At 41.6% G+C, this 18,593-nt stretch overlaps 1 protein-coding gene across 1 annotated transcript in view; it reads right to left on the bottom strand.

Annotated features, from left to right (window-relative positions):
• Positions 1 to 18,593, bottom strand: part of COL4A2 (collagen type IV alpha 2 chain) — a 145,866-nt gene that overhangs the window by 11,597 nt on the left and 115,676 nt on the right. Inside the window, exons 26-39 of the mRNA XM_082332636.1 lie at positions 18,219 to 18,278; positions 16,905 to 16,967; positions 13,258 to 13,365; positions 11,286 to 11,507; positions 8,897 to 9,058; positions 8,142 to 8,312; positions 6,860 to 7,003; positions 5,483 to 5,608; positions 4,944 to 5,125; positions 4,004 to 4,067; positions 3,542 to 3,616; positions 2,817 to 2,924; positions 1,733 to 1,840; positions 376 to 447 (exon numbers count right to left, since the gene is read on the bottom strand). Of these exons, the coding sequence (XP_082188762.1) occupies positions 376 to 447; positions 1,733 to 1,840; positions 2,817 to 2,924; positions 3,542 to 3,616; positions 4,004 to 4,067; positions 4,944 to 5,125; positions 5,483 to 5,608; positions 6,860 to 7,003; positions 8,142 to 8,312; positions 8,897 to 9,058; positions 11,286 to 11,507; positions 13,258 to 13,365; positions 16,905 to 16,967; positions 18,219 to 18,278 (1,665 nt within the window). The remainder of the gene's footprint in view (positions 1 to 375; positions 448 to 1,732; positions 1,841 to 2,816; positions 2,925 to 3,541; positions 3,617 to 4,003; positions 4,068 to 4,943; positions 5,126 to 5,482; positions 5,609 to 6,859; positions 7,004 to 8,141; positions 8,313 to 8,896; positions 9,059 to 11,285; positions 11,508 to 13,257; positions 13,366 to 16,904; positions 16,968 to 18,218; positions 18,279 to 18,593) is intronic.

The following is an 18,593-nucleotide window of genomic DNA, read 5'->3' as shown; positions in this document are numbered from 1 at the left end:
TAAGATGAAAGCTGAAATGTTTCCGCATGTAGCAATGTATCATCATGCTAAGATACATGTATAGAGCATGTGGATTTACTAAATACATGAGTCTGTAATGGCTTATTGGAAAAATGGCTCATAATGGGAAAAAAAGGCCTTGAGGCTTTAACTTTATAAGAGGAAAGAAATTATGATTTGAAGCTGTGTTCTAATCCATCTGTGTGGCAGCACATAGTGTATGAAGTTGCTTGCCAGAGCCCACAATAATGAAGCAAATTCCACATTGGGCTTTGGATGACACAGTTAAAGTCACATTGCAAAGATCTCACCAACCAAACTTGCAGCCAACATAATGTTGTGCCTACAAACAGGCAGGATAAGAGTCTTACTTACCTGGTGATCCTGGTAAGCCCTTAGTGCCTGGTAAACCATGCAGTCCACTGATTCCTCTTAAGCCAGGCAAGCCTGTTTTAAAATTACATTCATGATTATCATAGTAGTTTCTATGAGTCTGTATATATTCCTAGGCAAAAAATTCGAATGCTTGAATAAATACGATTCTGTGCTAAAATCTTGTGTATTATATGCAAATTAATTCATTACAATAAGCTTATTATGAAATACACCACACCATGGCTTTGTGATTGGCAAATTTTGTTATTATCCAATAAACTCACTACGAGATTTTTTTTTTTACGTATCTCTGATCTGTCTGGTAGCATGCCATTAGTTCCAGTCTTGCTGCCACAATTTAGTTAATAACCATTTAGTTTTCCAAAATCCTCAAACCAAGACAATAATGGCATAATTGTAGGCTCTAAATGTGATTATAATGAAGCTCTCTTCAGGAGAAATTCACTCTGTCATTTGAAAAAAAACCAACAAAACCCTAACAAAATGTCAAATAGCTGCTGCTGCTGTTATGGGTAAAATCTATCCCATCTATTTGTACCTGTCAAAGTGTTAAGCATGATGTTAAAGCTAGACAGGTATCTCTAATCAATGGCCAGAGCTCTGGAGGACAATTCAACCTTCACAAAAGTAAGTGTCTGTCTCTCTCTTCACTGTCTATAAAGGCAGCCTTCATAACCATATTAGATTAGATTTGATGCAGATTCAGACAGATGAATCTTACCAGAAGCAGGGCAATTTCTGGCTGTCCTGTAGAAAAAAATCTGCTTACTTAATATATTAAGGAATTAGGTGGCAACCAATAAGATTCTGTATCCTGTGATACAAACAAACAGCTACATTTTAAACTATCAATCACCTGTATTTTGATAGGTGAATTCTGTCTGAGCTATAAGTCATTCATTCTTAAAGCCAGACATTGGATCAGTTCACAGTTTTTGATGATGTAGGACAAGTATATTGTTTGCTATCTAATGCCACATTGTAATATTCTAATACTGTATATCACTGCTCTTGCTGCATTTTAAATAATTTTTTGTTTTTTCTTCCCAGCTGTCATGAAAAATGAAAATGTTTCCTGAAAACTGCTTTCCTGGTGGAGGGACGTCATCAGCAGTTAAAGTGAGCTCAGTAGACACCAGTCCTCTGAAGTGATATATCAGAAAGTAACCACGTGGGTCTTCATTAATGCACCTGGACTTTATGAGGAATAAATGTTTACTAGAGGGAACTCTGCCACTCTGATCTGCAAAAAGCCTGTTTTCGTCTTTTTTACCCCAAAGGAACAATGGCAAGTGCTCACACTGAAATGACTGAATAGTTGAAGCTGTATGAATACCTGCTTGTCCTGGTAAGCCAGGCCAGCCGGGAGTTCCCTTTTCACCTTGAAATCCAGGCGTCCCGGGGCTTCCTTGCTGCCCTGGGGGGCCGACCAGTCCCCGCAAACCTGCACGACAAGGATGAATCATTGCTCACGAGTGTCCTTAAAACCAATAGCCCAAAACATGGACTTGTGCTACCTTCATTCTCCCAGGTAGCAAAATGACAGCTTTCCCCTCCTAATGTCATTGTACAACAATGCACTGCTCATCCAAGTGGAAGAAAACTAAAGAGAGAGCAAAGGTAGGAGAGGCAAGGTATAACCAAACAATTCATTACAAACTTCAGGTTTCTGACAACCTCAGAAATACAGTGGGCTCCTCCTATTAAAATGACAATTTTACTTCTATTGCCAGTTACAATAAGTAATTTCATTTATGCAAGCCACAGTTTCCCCTTCTGCCGCGTCTGTTTTGCCTTTCTGACTGGAAAGCTGATCAGACAAGGGCTGTTTCCCAGTGAGGTACCTACCGAAACTGCTCCAGCCTTGGCTGGAGTTTCTAAGCCCTATAATTATATGAGAAATGTGGAGCAACTGTTCTGAAAGAGCATTTTCATGCTCTTCCTGCAATAAGACATGTTCTTAAGCCCTGAGTTTATGATCCAGCCAGAGCCGAACCTGACTTTGGTTCCCCAGTGCTTTTGAACAGTTGGCCAACGAGCCTGGCTCAAAGGCTCCTGAGTAACTGGGTCCTGGGGATACTGACTTCATTTATGGCAGAAAAGAGCACTGAAAAGCCCACCTCCTTGTAGTGTTGAGACAGCGTTAGAATACCTGAGTATGCCAGCAATGCACCACTTTGACTGGACGCGATTGCTATAAAAAGGGTAAAACTGGTATGAAGCAGAGTTAGGCTTTTGAAATTTCCTCTTAGTAAGTTCTGCCAGGAGTTCCACATCCTTTTCACTGCTCTTTACCAACTTACAGAATGCATAACACATTAAAAAACTTAATGACTTTCTTTCGAGGGAAAAGAGATTTTATTTTTTTTTTCTTTTCTTAAACAGTTTTATTCTTTGGAGCATTAAAAAGAGTATTTTACCTTTCTGTCCCAGAGAGCCAGGGACACCCTGTGTGCCTCTGGGGCCTTCAATGCCAGGGAAACCAGGATCACCGCCTTCGCCTTTTTGTCCTGCGCCTCCTCTTGTGCCTGGAAAACCACAAAACCAGTATATTCTTTTAATAATCTCTATATGACCCTAAGCTAACAAGCATAATGGAAGCTGGCTACTGAATGGGTCGTGGTCTTGCCACACAAAGACACTCTTCTAGTCAGGGTGCTTGCATAATCTGGGAGAATGAATAGTCGTCTACAGCATGCTGGCCAAACCATCATTAAATTTGTTTTTAAAAGTACTCCCCAAATTATGTGGAATATGACACTGATGTTCAAGTGTGCTGCATGTGCAGGGAAATTTTAATAAGTTACCTAACCTACCCAATCGAAAATTGACCTGACTCTGCTATCCCATCTTCCATAATCATGGCCTGTTATTGCTCCTTTTGTCTTCAATGGCAAAAAATTATACAGAAATGTTTTCTGGAGTTGCATGTGATTGATATTTACTGCTGCAACTGTACTTTCAGTTGAAGAGATAAACGTAGCACATACTCATTTCAATAAAGAAAAGATGAATCTCTTCAGGAGCTGTCATGAGTGCACATGTTCAACAGCCATCAAAAGCCCATGGTAAGGTCCCCCTCCCTTCCTCTGTGGACTTTAGTATGTGGAAAGCAATACATGCGGAGCAACTGTAAAATCAATACCTGTTAATCCTGGCACACCAATTTCCCCTTTAAGGCCTGGCATTCCTGGTAAGTTTATAGTGTCTCCCGGCTCACCTATTTCAAGCAAAAATGAACACATGAGTGGTAAGGCTTTAATTTAAACAGCATTTCCTGTTGTTTCAAAGGAATTGCAACTTCTGAGGCAAAATTCAGTAATTATTCTCTTTCTAGAATAAAAGAGGAATAAGTTAAAAAAAGAAAAACACAAAGTCTCTAGAACAGCTGCCCTCCCTGCCATGGATGGATTTATCCATGGACAGTACATGCTGCACGAAATTAACAGTATTAACCTTTTCACAGCCTCCCACATCTACAATATCATTCTGTAAGACTGTACGAAAACTCTTTAAGACTGAAGACCTCTTGAGACACTTCAGAACTTAATGTTGAGCATTTGATGGGTAATGAATACAAAGTGCTCAGATAAGCGAACAAACTCACCTATTTCACCGTGTGAGCCAGGAGTACCAAAATGGCCTGAAATTCCTGGAACACCCTTTTCTCCCTATCATATGATTGAAAACAGGTATCAGTTAACGAGGATGAGGATTTATTCAACCTTCCAAGCAGCACAGTTTGGAAATACCGAAAAAAGGCTATTAAATTTACCATTTTTGAGTTTCTGTAGTACTTTATTATTTATAGAGTCATTTGGCTGAGATCAGCTAAACCAAACCAGTACAAACCAAGGGACAAGTTACGTTTGCAAAGACTTAAGTTTGAAATTGAGAACATCCTATTACACATAGGATAGTGTCCTATTACTACACAGGCAGTGAGTTCTGCAGTCCTTGATTAGGAAGAAGTCCTACTGAAATCTAAAGGCAAAACTACCTGAGAAAGGAACATAGTTTTTGGCTCTCTTAAATAAATGATGTCTGTGAGTCTACTGTCAGGCCTTTGTAAGAGTTTATTTCTTCCATTGTAACTTATTTTGCAGCCAAAGTGAATCATGGTGAATTACCCTCTAGGAGCTGAGATTCTTAGACTCTTTTACTGTTAGATGAGTGACACTGAGTAATTTTTGCCAGTGATACCATCAGTCCTGGGAGAAAGGGAAGAGTAAGCCCAATGTTGAGAATAAATTTTACCAACAGCTACGGCAACAGGACCAGGGACCTAGAAGGAGCTGTCTGGGTCCTCGCTGGCAAAAAGCTGGTGTGTGAAATTTGCATGTCTCCCAATGAGAAAAGAAAGGACTCTGCTTAATGAACATTCCAGGGATCAAGCAAAATTATTTGATCTATTTATTAAATTTTTATTGCATTTTTATCTTTGCACTGTAGCTGTTCAGCACAATTTCAAGGGGTGAAGGCTACTCCCTAGAGAAGCTGAACGCCAGCACAAGGACATCCTTATTCCCTCCTGGGCATGCACTCACCCTGCCTCCTGTGCTGCCAGGGAAGCCTCTGATGCCAGGAGAGCCAGCTGGACCAGGATACCCTTTCAGACCTGTCAGCCCTTTCGCGCCAATGTCCCCTTTCACACCGGCCACATAGCTGGGATGCCCAGGGGACCCTGGAGTTCCTGTCTTTCCAGGAATGCCTGGCATTCCCTTGCTACCTGCAGGCAGGGAAGAAGAAAAATAATGAAGATTTAAACTATTAAAGCTGAGAAGGCTGACAAGCAGTTACTTGTGTGTAAGAAGTTTTCCTGCTAGTGGCCTTCTCAAAACCTGGCACCACGATGCGCTAGTACAAAAAGGCAGTGCACACACACGTGACATAACTGTGCAAAGCTTTCCTCAGGGGTAGCTCTGTGAAACACAGCCAGGAGCTCAGCTTTCGCTGTCAGAGACTTTGCTGGGGCGGCTGTAGCACAGTGGTACAATGAGCAGGGAATATTTAATATGGTAACTGAGAAAAGACACAGATCGATAGTCCCCGAATGCGCTTGCTTTGTTTTGCTGTGACCACTGACCTTTTAAGCCAAAGAATCCCTTCGTGCCCCTTTCTCCAACATCTCCTTTTTCACCTTTAACTTCCAACATCATGCTGGGCTTGAGCTTTGGGGGTTCTCCCGGTGGGCCTTGATCCCCACGGTCACCTAAAGGGTAAAAAACACAATCGTGTTACAAAAAGCTAGTCAGCGGCGCTGTGTTGGAAAAAGTGAACAGAAGAGTGAATTTAGCAAAAAGGATTTAATAGATAATCTTGCACAAGCTACAGAAAATCCACTTGCATAAAAAGTTACCTGCATCAATACAACATGTCAGCAGGACAGTCAAGCATAAAAAAAACCATGAAAATTGAGTTAAACTTTTGTACATACAGTCCTGGGGAGCTGGACTCAGACTCCTCTGTGATAGATAATTTACCTCTCAGCAGATCAGTTAGGTATCATGTGTTTATAAAAAACCAAAAAGCACACTGGAGAAAGCACAGAAAAGTAGGCTAGTTCCAGTGAAAGGGAAACTCTCAGTCAAAAAGCCCTGGGCAAAAGAAAGTGTTTGGATTTGTTACCAGTTATTTTGTTCCTTTTCTTGATTTGAAGGTTATTGGTGACATCAGTAAATAATATCCTGAAGAAAGGATCCAAATAGACTGTATGACTGTCTTTAGTTCTTTGTGGGATGCAGAGACAGGCCAGCCACCCAGACTTGTCTCCTATGATCATGCACTGTCTTATATTTCTTCACCAAAGCGTATATTTGCACTTTTCTTCGCAGGGGCTGTTTTCACACTTGTCTTTTGCTCAGACCTCCCCTGAATTACTGGGAGCACTGTTCTGCAACCTTTGAATTGCAGAGTGTTTTTTCTTAAGTACCTATCTCAGGGTCCCTAGAAAGAACATTTTGGCCTTCTGGTAAGGCACGTATTTAAAGATAATTGTGTGCAAAGAAAAGAGGACTGAGTTACAGTTTTTATTTCGCTGAGGATGATATGAACTGATATGTGTCTGACTTCTAACTACTTAATTGCCTGGTTTTCTGAATATTTCACTGCCTTTACAGTGCAACTGGAGCAAAATCTGAATCTTTTCCCCCAAACACCTTATGCTTCCTGGGAAAAGGCTCTGTTGAGTTCTGTACATGCCCAGAGGTGCTGCTATCTGAGCTCAGCAGAATAATGAGATGTCTGTCTCCAGCCTTAAACGTGTAAAGATTCACAAAGAAGTAACCTTTCCCTGAGCCTAAAATCCAGGCCTCACAGCCAGAGGCCCATGTGTGAAACAGGTGGAGGAATGTCTGAGCTAAATTTACCATGTGAAAAATGTGTCTTCTTTGTCTTTGTGTCCTTGTAAAATAGTTCTCAGATGTGAAAAGCAAATACACTAGTACCACTCATAAGCAAATACCTTTAAAGCCACGTGCGCCCTGTGAGCCTTTATCGCCCTGAGCCCCGAATGGGCCAAATTCTCCTTTTATTCCCTTGATGCCTGATCTTCCTTTTAGGCCTGGCATGCCTTTGAAACCATCAATGCCCGGTGAACCTTTTGAGCCTTTAAAGAAAGAAGGGGAAGAGAACTGTTACCTCACTCGGATTTCTGCAAACTACGTAAATGTGAACCAGCAACGCATGACTAAAACGGCATGAAAACTTCAGTGCACCAGTACCTGTTTTTGGGTGCCTTGATGCCTAGGGCAACCTCCAGCTCTAAATCAGGCACCCAAGCTCTCTGAGAGGTAAAGAGCAGCAGGGGTACACTGAACTGCCTCAACTGGCCAAGAGGAGATGTTGTGGAGATGATCAGAACTTACTGTCTTCTTCTGAAAGATCAGTTCAACCCCTCTCCTACAGATAAGCTAGAGAAATGTACCTAGTTCCACACAAGGTTTTTAATCAGCCCATTCTTCTACATGTAGAAATACAAATCATGGGTCTAGGACTGGCTGGCCCTTTCTCACCAAAAATTCCCATATTCCTCTTTTCTAAACAAGAGGATGCTGTTTTACACGGGTCATGCTAACAAACAGATCTTCATTCCTCTCAAATGAGAGCTGATCAGTACTCCAGAGTTGTCCTAGGAAAAAAGTCCTATCTTTACAACTGATGAAATTGCAACATGCATTTTTAGGCATGCGCCCCCCTTTGTGTTTAACTTGGCTTCACATGGAGTTGAATCCTGTTGAAACTCCCTGTGTGATGTAGACAACTTGCATTATACATAGCATTTTCGTGGCTGGCAAGTGAGAATCTTCTTTATATGTAAGATTAGTATCCTGGTAAAAGTCAACTTCGAGGTCTTGTGTCTGACATTGCTCAGTACACAACTGCCAGCTTTAAAAAACTTTAAAGCAAAGGTTTGGGGAAACATCTCTCTAATTTCACCAAGAGCCAGTGGGACTGGGACAAGGGAAAGACTTTTGGAGAGAGAAAAGAGTACATACTGGATATTTTTTCAAAGGAGAAATAAAACAGCTATTGCCCTTCTAAACAGGGCTGCATGTCACAAGCTAGCATTTTGCCAAGCACAACGCAGGGGAAAACAGGCAGTGATTTTGGAATGTATTACGCATATGACCCTAATTCTTCTGTCTTAAACAGAGGTTGCCCAGCAGAGAACATGTCCTGTTCATCTCAGCACAAACAGCTTTAAGCAACATTACTTCTTTCCAAAGCAGCTGTCCAGAGCTCACCTTTATCTCCTGGAAAGCCATCCATTCCACTTATGCCAGGGGGACCAGTCACACCAGGTATACCTTGTAATCCCGGGTAACCTGTTTCACCTTTGTCACCAGACAGACCTTTCAGGCCCACGGGGCCAGGAAAACCTTGCTCACCATCTTCTCCCCTAGCACCAGGTGGACCTGCCATGTGAACATGCAAACAGGGAGATTAAAAAGCGTTTGGACATACATGATGATTTCATACAAGGTAGCTCAAGAGGGAGAAAACTGCTATCCTACCAGCTTCATGTGGAGGGGAGGAAATTAGCATTTTTTTCAGCGAAGAACTGCAGAAATCATGATAAAGACAAAGCAGCTCATCAGTGCAAACCAGTCTCGCTACCAGCTTGCTTCTGCACCCACTCCCAAGAGGACCTTCCCCTCCTCTTTAAGAATTAAGCCCCTTTTCTGTAAGACTGCTCCCATTTCGTAGCTCCCTTCTCCCAGTCTGCCACCAGCAAGCTCTGACCTGGCTTGGTACGTGGCTATAGAAGGAAAAGCAGCAGCTCTGCCAGTGAGGACCATCATCACCCCTACTTCTCACCTGTGATACCAGCATAATTTGCAGCCACAGTGTCTGCACTATTACTGTCATTTCCTTGGCTGGGTATTAAAGCATGGGATGCGGCACAACCCCAAGCTTAACTTCCCGCTGTGGAAAGCGTACAGTTGCCCTGCCACAGAGAACGTGCAGGAGGTGACACAGGACAGCAACACTTCCTCACCAACAGGTCCTTGAGAGCCAGGCCTGCCATCTGGCCCAGGGTTTCCTGGTGGTCCTGGGAATCCGCGGGTTCCTGGTGTTCCCGGCAATCCCATCAAACCAGGGAGACCTTGCGGCCCTGGATCTCCTTTGGGTCCTGGCAAACCTGGGTTACCATCCGCTCCTAAAATACCATAATTATGTATTAGAGAGCATAAATATCTAGAGAGCTTATTACATATCACTTCTGTGTATGCACTAGTCTTTCAGGGTATGTTTTTCCTCTGAAAATTTAGTGAGAACAGGAAAAGCAAATTAAAAGACTGCTCATTAGTTTTAAAATAATTGACATTACCAGTACTGGTCTCAATATTTACATCAGAAAGGTTGACTGGCTCTTTCAAATAAATGGAAACAATTAGGCACCAGGTGGATATAGATGGAGCAGGCGTCTTTGTCTTCCACTTTTAACCCCAATAATTCCCTAATTCTTGATCTCTCTTCTTTATCACATACATCTTTGTAAGAATCAAATCAAGCAGCTGACTGAACCACTGAAATAACGCTCTGTATCTTTTCTAAAATGTGATAGGCAGGAATGGGAATGTTTAAGGCAGACGGTGGGTTCTGGTTTTGCGTTATCGTTCAGAAATTTTCAAGTAAGGTCGTTACAAGGCATCGTTATAAGATTCATACAAATTCCTAAGCAAAAAGGCGCTGATTCTACATGGCTTAGTGTACCGGGTGAAAATTTACGTCTACAATGCAAGAGCAAAGGGAGCGTCAAGACTTAAAAGGTAAATCCTACTTTGCGTTCAGATTGGAGAAGCAGCAGTATTCAAGACCTCAAAAGTACATGGCACTTAAAATCCAAGGCCAAGTGGATCTGCTTCTCTTTTTTCAGGTTTTACATCAGTGTAGGCCCATTGACTTGACTGTAGTTAAGTGTGCGTTATCACTGAGGTCACATAAGGTGAGATTTCTCAACAACAGAATACAGGCTTTAGCTCTCTGTTCTGAGGGGTTAGTAGATTAAGTGGCATAGATGATATAAAGGAATCACTAGCCACTTCATATAAAACTAAAACAAAAAACTCATACAAAAATTCACATGCTTTTTTTGGAGCCATTCTGTCAGAACTGTAAAATAAATCAAGAACAGACAAACTAGTAATGCTTTTTCTTTTCACTGCACTTATTTTTTGTTATTACTGAAAACTTAAGTTCTATAGAAATGCTTAGAAAGAAGGTACAAAGTCATACAATTTCTTTTTCCTTTTCAATCCATGTTTCACCTTGAATTTCTTCCCCTTTTCAGAGGTGTTAGTGATGTTTTCTGCCTTTTCTCAAACTTGCCAAGTGCCACAGAGCTGCCTTCATCCCTCTCCTTCACTCTGGGGCTCTACTCAAGGTGAAACCAGCTCTTCTCACTTCAGATAACTCGTGTAAGATGATGCTCTTCTTTTCTTTTTTTGTTTGTATTGAAAATCATGAGAATAGTCTTTAAGACAGGTTCCTGTGATATACCTCCTTGCTTTGAGCTAGTCACACAATTGCTACTCCTTTCTCACTTCCACAACAGGGCAAGAGGGTAATGAGCAGTCCTAAATTTAACTGTATGTCCAAATGCTACTGAAACTGTGTAGCAGGGGATGCTTAATTCCCACATGTGCTTTTGAAAGTCCTCCACAGAATTCAGAGAGTGACAAAGTCAGATTTTGTAGAGAAATGATGCTTTTCTCTGTTTTCTATAGGGAGTTTAGCATGTTTTTTAAGATCTGTGAAATAATGAAATAAAATGAACACCCTAAAATTATGAATAAGTATATAGTGTTATCCTTTTCTTGTTCCTAAGTGCCCAAAGACTGACCAGGTAAAATGGCATATTAACATTTACTAAACACTATGTCCTCTTAGTTAAAATTTACAAATTCTACACTAGTGCAATGTGCTATTCTGCAAAGCCATGTATTATCCAAACATCTTCTGGCATGGGAAACAATCTCAGCATTATGCAGTATGTAAGTGAAAAGTCAGGATAACAACTACATCACCATTCCCTTAACCAGAGTGGGAAAAATTAACAGTACATCTGAACACAACAAAGATGAGCAAAATCCGGTTCTCTGGTATCCTACTGTAGCTGATTTCATGTAGTGCAATGTGAAGGAGTGCTGGTCACAAGCAGTGGATCTCCAGAAGATGTTTGGAGGAGCCAGGCATTCTGGTAACAGTTGAGGTAGATGGGGAAGGGATGGGAGACCATCAGGCACTGGGATTTGATGCTCTGGGGTCATCAGTACCTCCAACGCATCCTAACATGGTCTCTTACTGCTCTCACATCTCTGTAATTTGGCTACATTTATATCACACTCTTACTCAAACATTTCTTTATTTGAAGTAGCTGTTACCTCTAACTCCCGGTACTCCTTGATCTCCTGGTGTGCCTTTCAACCCCGGGAAGCCGGGGAGCCCGACATCCCCTCGGGAACCTGCTGCTGCTCCTAAAACGTCACCAGGAAGGCCCTTCAGTCCTGCCGCTCCCGGAGCACCAGATTTTCCTGTAAGGCCTGGGTGTCCCTGCAGTCCAGGTAGACCATTCGGGCCCCTGTCTCCCCTGGGCCCAACAAAACCTATAAATAAAACAGGGACTAGGCATCACAGGGTTCACTACAAATGTTGGAGTTCAAATCCTAGATACACCATCATAATGCCTTATATATTATTGTAATTTTCTCTAGTTCTTAGCAGAAACCTGTAGAATCAAACAAAGTGTTACATAAATGTTTTTAAACCACGCAGCATTTATAAGAACATTTGGCCAAATGTGGAAATCCACAGAACTTACAGGTGACCCCTCAGGATACCTAGTGCCTGCGTGATAAAAGATCCACGGGTCCAAGCACAGTTACTTCTGTGCAACTATTTTGACATGACTATTGCAGCATTTTATAAACATCTTATTTTGTAAGGGCAAAAAAACTGTTCCTGTATACAAAACCCTGGTTTGATATGCAGCAGGGGTAAGACATTTCAGGGAGTCAATAAGCGAGGAGCGAATGCATACTGGTAAATTGGTAAGACCTGGGGGAGTTACCCAGATGGGTCATTGCTGTTGCTGTTCCCCACACATCTCAAGGGGCCAATGCCAATCACTTCATGCTCCTGATGAAGGAGTGCCGCCGTCCCTGTCCTCCACCCTGTAGGTGAATGATGGGGAGGGCACAAGCCCCCATTACCACAAATGACAGGGGAAAGGCTTCTCGTGCACTGGGAAACTGGACCTGGCTTCATGGTCCTGCCCTGCGCTGCACAGAGCCATGTTTTATGATGCAACCCTTGCCTCTTGACCAGGACATGCATCAACTCTTCTTTCACTTTCTCTTTGGCTACTACAGATGCCGTAGATGAGCCTAGAGAATACTTTTGGGTCGTGTGCTGCCTTAGGGTGAAGGAGCACCTGGGCACTGGATTTGGGAAAGTTTGCAGCACTTTGGTATCTGTGAGGATTTAGGACTTGGAAAACAGATAGATGGAGAGAATTTCTAAAGAGCTTCTAAATTAAGTTGCATCAATGGCTTCTGAACTGTGCTACAGAAAAAACTCGGTGCTCATTTCTCTGACCAAATTAACCTGGTCAGCCACAGGCAAGCGGTAGTTTCTGGCAGGAACTCTTGCTGGACTCACTGATGATCTGCGAACATACCCACTGCAGCTTATATGTGTGTCCAGTGGCACTACTTTAGACTCATCTGACTTACTATCTATGAACAGATCAACTACACGTGTAATTAATTGATGTGTCTTGGACATCCTGGAACCTCCGGAGAGATACAGAAGCCCTGGGATTTAAACTGTACCTATTACAGACTAGCATAAAATATGACAGGCACTGAACACTTGCAAACACTGTTTGGAAACACAGCCGCCTAGGGGCAAGGCAGCTGAGTAACTAGTACTCCACCTTTGATATGTCCAGTATAATTTATACTAATGCTGGAAGGAGTTAAATAGAAATACTAATACTAGTATTTTCTTCTTTTCTGTGTCATCATTCTGAGTATATTCCATTTGGAATCTGAAATATCTTGTTATTGAATTTCTTTATTTCTGTGTGAACTTAAGGAATTTTTACTGTCACATTTATAATTTTGCACTATAAAGCAGATTTTAAGAGGCTGGCATCTATGTTACTCTTCATCATTATAGAAGTTGCGGGAAAACCTTTTGGATTTGAAAAGTAGCAGTTTTGTATAACAGTTTATTTTTTGAACATGGAAGGGAAGATAAGTGAAAATGTATCTGGAATCAAGTTTTTGTGTTTCAGTGACTGTAGTAAAGAGCTCAGAAGTATATAAAGAACGACTAATTATTTCAAGATACCTGGAGGACCTGGGAATCCTTCCCGACCTGGATCACCTCGTGTACCATTGAGCCCTGGGTATCCCACTGGACCTGGATCACCTGGGAATCCTCTTGCACCTTTTGCACCTAAATTATATAAAAGAAGGTAAGAAAGTATGATCTGAACAAATAGAAATGTGCATATAATGTAAGAAAAGGTAGTGGTAAATATCATCATAATGTGTTTCCAGATGCAAAGATGAAACTTTTTTTTAAATTTAGTGGGACTATACTGTAGCTCTTTAGCAGTATTCAAGACCCCAAGACATGGACCAAAAATCTAGGCTAAGTACTCTTACAAACATGGATTAGCCTGACTTAAAGACTAATGATATGGAGACTACTAGGGTGAAAATAATTAGTCTCATCGACTTTTGGAAACTTTTAATATTTTGTAAATGAAGACTTCTAGCTTAAGGTCAAAAGGCAATGCCAAAGAAGAATGCTCAGCAGAAACGGGCACAGATGAGATGCTGTAGGAGGAACAAATTTTTTCCTTCCCTGCTAAACTGATCATAGAACAAGAGCAGACTGGTTTAGATAACCACAAAACAGAAATGTAAGGCTAAAGGTTAGATCTAATCATCCTAGAAACTGAATACAAATTAACTAGCCTACTTACTATATTTGTAACAGTACAGGTCTGTAGCTTCGGTAGTAAAAGAAGGGCTGTGCCCTGAAAAAAGTGTTCCTCTGGCACTGAACTCCTGTTCATACTGAATTATCTCCTAACAGATAAAATGAGACCTTGCTTCTTTGTGATGTAGTATTTGACATTTGGGTAAGGGCAAATACTACTGTTTCTTAACATCTCAAAACTTGCAAGCATTTTGTAGGATTCTTTTGCTAAGTTTATAAAATTATATTTTTTTTTTCCATGCAATAGTTTTATTACATGAGTCTCATTAATTCACTGCATTCCAAGATTAAGACTTTTTGGCAAAGTTCTTTGAAAATAATTCCTGTGGAATGCTTTGTTTCCCTACCCTCCCCAGCTCTTCGAAGTCTTTAAGTTCCCAGCTCAGCCTTGAAGGTCAACAACATGCTTTAACATTTTAAGTGTTGTTGCTTAGCATCACCATGAATTACAACTTATTTACCTATTACAGTGAAAGCAAGTTTCTCTCCACCTCTAACTATGACAAACCAAGGAGAATATCACTGGAATTTTGATACTTTTTTCCATTTTAGTTTTCTGAATTTCCATTATATAACTGTTATTTTCTGCAGTTTTAGCTGTTGTTTGTGAAGAGAAGAAGAAAACCTTTAAAAAGACCAGAAATAAGGTGCACATAAACAGCCAATGCAGTGTGAATAGCATTTTCCCAGTGCTGTACAGGACTATTGTTCTCTCCTTTATACGAACAATAACTTCTCAGAAAGCAATTAAAAGGAAAAATCCTAGGCTTTCAGGTCTCAACGAAAAATTCTAATGTGCCTCTTACCCAAATACCATCTTGGTCTTGTTTCCCATCTGTAATAACTGACTTTCATTCATTCTGTTCAGTATGGCACTAATTAAAAAGCCACGTTAGAAAAAAAGGCGGCAGATGGAGAATGCAACCACTGCTTACTACGTATTTCAGTAACTCATTATGCGACGTTAGCTGGTGTTAACATGTTGTGCCAAACAGTAGTGAGAAAAAGTTTTTATTTTAGACCAATGTTTAGTTTTCAAGCACTTTAGCTATATGTTTGAAACAGAGACCAACTTAAACATTTTATTCAACAGCAATCATGTAGGTCTTGAGACTCCTGAATAACGAGGATGTAACTTAGGGTGGGCTGTGTATGTTGCCAGGAATTTCAAAGGAACACAAGGACATGAGGGTGTGAAACTATAAAGACAACTTTATAGTTGTCTATAACAACAACCTACGTGATGGGTGCCATCAGCACGTAGGACACTGAGAGACTTGGTTGTCTACAGCAGAGCTCCATCCTGGCTGAAAAGGCGGCGGGAAATCTTGTGGACAAAACCACATTACTCTAAGCAGACAATGAAAATAGTGTAAAGGAGGTGTTGGTGCTTTTATGTCAATCCAGAGAATGTGGGTAGGAAAGATGCTCAAGAAAACTTGATTGACACAGCTACAGCAACAAGAAGCTGTGAGAAGTTGGAAAATGTGTCCTGTTCCTTCTGGGTTTCCAGCTCCGTAACTCCCTCAGGTTGAAAGGTGGCTATGAAGAGTTCTGCACAAGGGGCCTTTTCCAGTTTTTGGAGGGAAGGGATGCAAAACAAATCTTAAAATTACTAAAACATATAAGCTGACAAAGACAGAGAAAGATTTGTTAAAGAGCTAACCAGGAGTACAAAATATAAACCACACAAAACCAGTGTCACTTGTGTTACAGCAGTCTTACAGCTAGGAGTTAAATCTGACTGTATTTGCTGAAAGAAAAACCTTCAAGCACGTATGAATGAAAGAATAAACAAATCATCATACTCAGAAAAAAATTACAAGGATAGCAAAGAAAGCCTTCAGAAGCATTGATCCTAACAATAAACTAAGGCATTAGGACTAAGGAAACATAGGTCAGACATACATATCATCTTTCAACAGAGATAAAATGTTCCCTTTTAAGATCCATTAGTCTGTGATAAATCAATCTATCAATCCATGCACGCCATAATAAACCTTGTGCTGAAAAAAAAGCTTGACCTTAAAATTTATAGCCCAGATCTCTGACCTTGGCTAAAGCACAGGGGGTGCAGGAACAAGTGCATCAAGAATTTTACATTTCCCAAACTCTGAAGGACCCAGTTATGGTTTTTATCAGTACTTTTACCAGCTGATGATGAGAAGGATTTACTGAAAAACAGCTTTATTGCTTAGGCTGGGAATACCTAAGCTTATAGGATCTATCAGTGCTGGTCAGAAGTTCCCTCTTCAAGGTCAATTGTTATGACCACTCAGCACACCTTGTCCGTGTTTCTCTCAATTCCACCTCACACAGTCCTTCAGACCCTGTCCCCACCTCCTCTTCCTCTTACTTTTGGAAAGAGGTGGGACACCTTCAGTGCTGGGAAGGCCCAGGATCACCAGATGGTCCTTCTTGGCTAGGGTGGACCAGCTCTGCAAGGAAGGCGTGTGTGGCTACAGACAGCACAACCGCATTGCCTCAGAGAACCTGGCCCATTACACCGAGCCGTGTTAAAGACTTTAGGCTCACACTTGCTGAAGGCGCTCTATATATCACACAAGGAGGAACAGTAAGAGGATCTGCCACGGTCCTCCATTGCAACCTTTTATCACCCTGCTCTTAGAGAACAGGATTTTACTTGTGAAGTGTCCAGTCAGTTCTGAGAGACCTCAGTATACTCTACCAATAAATTTGTAGACTCTCTCTATATACTCTCACTTACTTGCATGTGTCAAATAGCAAATGGGCTGTCCTTTCTGGACATGGCTGACACTCATTAGCAAAGGCAGAATTAGCTCAGGAATGGTGCAGCCACCTGGGCTGCATGCTGCTTAGATCTCTCTGCCGGCTTCAAGTTAACGCCGTCCTCCATTGTCATTTCTAAAACTCACTGCCTACTAAGGCTCCACTTTAATTGATCTGGCAAGATCTGCCTCAAAACATAGTGTATGTGGGAAACAACGGTGAAGGCAAAATGTTACCTGTGGCTCCTGGCAGTCCTGGCTTGCCCTGAGATCCCTTTGGTGGCCTCACACAGCCCGCACCTGCAAACAAAGAGGGTTAGTCACACAGTAGGTGCTCATATGCTGCCTCTCATCAGCTCTGCACCTGCAGTTGAGACAACATCATTAAAGCAGGTGAATGAAATTAACAGGCAAAACCCTAATTTAAAAAAAGTTTTCATGAAAAAAAAAGTCTTCATAAAAAAACCCAAAATTGGTCATGGGTGGCATTTTCAGGGGAGCACTCAAGCTGAGCTCCACCCCAAGAGCTGCTCTTCTGCCTATTTTACAGGGGCTATGGAGGCTGCTCCAGTTAGACTGGCATGGGAAGGGTAGTCCAGCCTCATGGATGACTGTATTTTTCAGAACAAGAGAGACACTTTGTTTCCCTGTGGGCAATTTATACCCCTGAAGCAATCAAGTAAATTTTTGGTAGAAATGAAGGGTTTTTTTCTTTATGTGTGAAATTGCACTGAAAATCTTCACTCAAAGTTCTTCTTTAAAAAAAGTTGCTTACATTTTCTTGGGCACCTAATTTCTGGGACTGTTGTTATAGATTGTGTGGTAATCATTATTTTGTCACAATAAACACTCAGGAGCAATGAAATAAAGAACTTCTGAATTGCAGAGCTAAAACTGCAATCATTTTAGAATATGTTCAATTTGATTAAATTACTTTAGAGCTATCCTTCGGCTGGGGCTGCACGGCTAGAAGGCGCGTCCCCTGGGTGGTGGATAGGGGGTCCCTCTCTGGAGGGTGCACCGGATAAAATTGAAGAAGGTGCCGCGAACCAACGCAGCCTAAGGGAAGGCCACCCTGACAGAAGAACCACTGGCCCTCCAAGTCATGGGGGTTGGGCAGGAGGCCAACTGCCTCCTCCCAGGAAAAAAAAAAAAAAAAAAAAAAGTTGCAGAAACGACGAGCATCAGAAATGGCGGAGATGGAGAAAATCAGTAACGAAGTGAGGAGGAGGAGATGGAGCTGCATCGGTCGTGTCCTGAGGGGGAAACTGACGGAAGACTGCGCTGTGGCCCTTGTCTCCAGAGCACGCAGCCGCAGACCGATCGAAGTGGAAGAACGATGTTCGCGCCTTGTGTGCCTCCTGGCACTGAGAGAATTCAGATCAGACTTTAGAGCTATGTACAGTATATGCAAGGTTATTTGTGACCTGAAGTTCAAATAGTTCACAATCAAGAGCATCCAAAGCAGTCATCAGAAAGAAAGTATCAAGCCATAAGAGCAGCATAAGACTAAATATTACAATATATTCAAGCCACTTGTATGTACAGTACCTGACCATATTGGCTCAGTTCCATCTCCTCTAGAAAAGTCTTCAATGACCTGCCCACAGTCTATGAGCAAAGAATGGGAAAAGACAGTTATTATTTAAAAGAGAAAAATCATACAATGCTCTCAATTCTAACCAAAATGTCTATTACAACATCAGATAATGTATTCTCTTATGTATTATGCATACATACAACACAAACTATTTGCTATAGTATACTGGAACTCTGTATCCATATATTAATTAGATCCAGGCCTGAAACCTAACCCTGTCAGAGTTAGGAGGCTATGTGTCCCATGCACTGCATAGGGTTGGCAGGTGCCTGCTCTGGCTTGAATATTTTGCCAGGCATCTCAAAGTTGAGCAATAAAACTGAGCC

This window comes from Platalea leucorodia, assembly GCF_965183815.1.
Source record: "Platalea leucorodia genome assembly, chromosome: 2".
Taxonomy (NCBI): Eukaryota; Metazoa; Chordata; class Aves; order Pelecaniformes; family Threskiornithidae; genus Platalea; species Platalea leucorodia.
The sequence above is the reverse complement of the archived record's forward strand: the minus strand, read 5'-3'. Positions and strand labels throughout refer to the sequence as shown.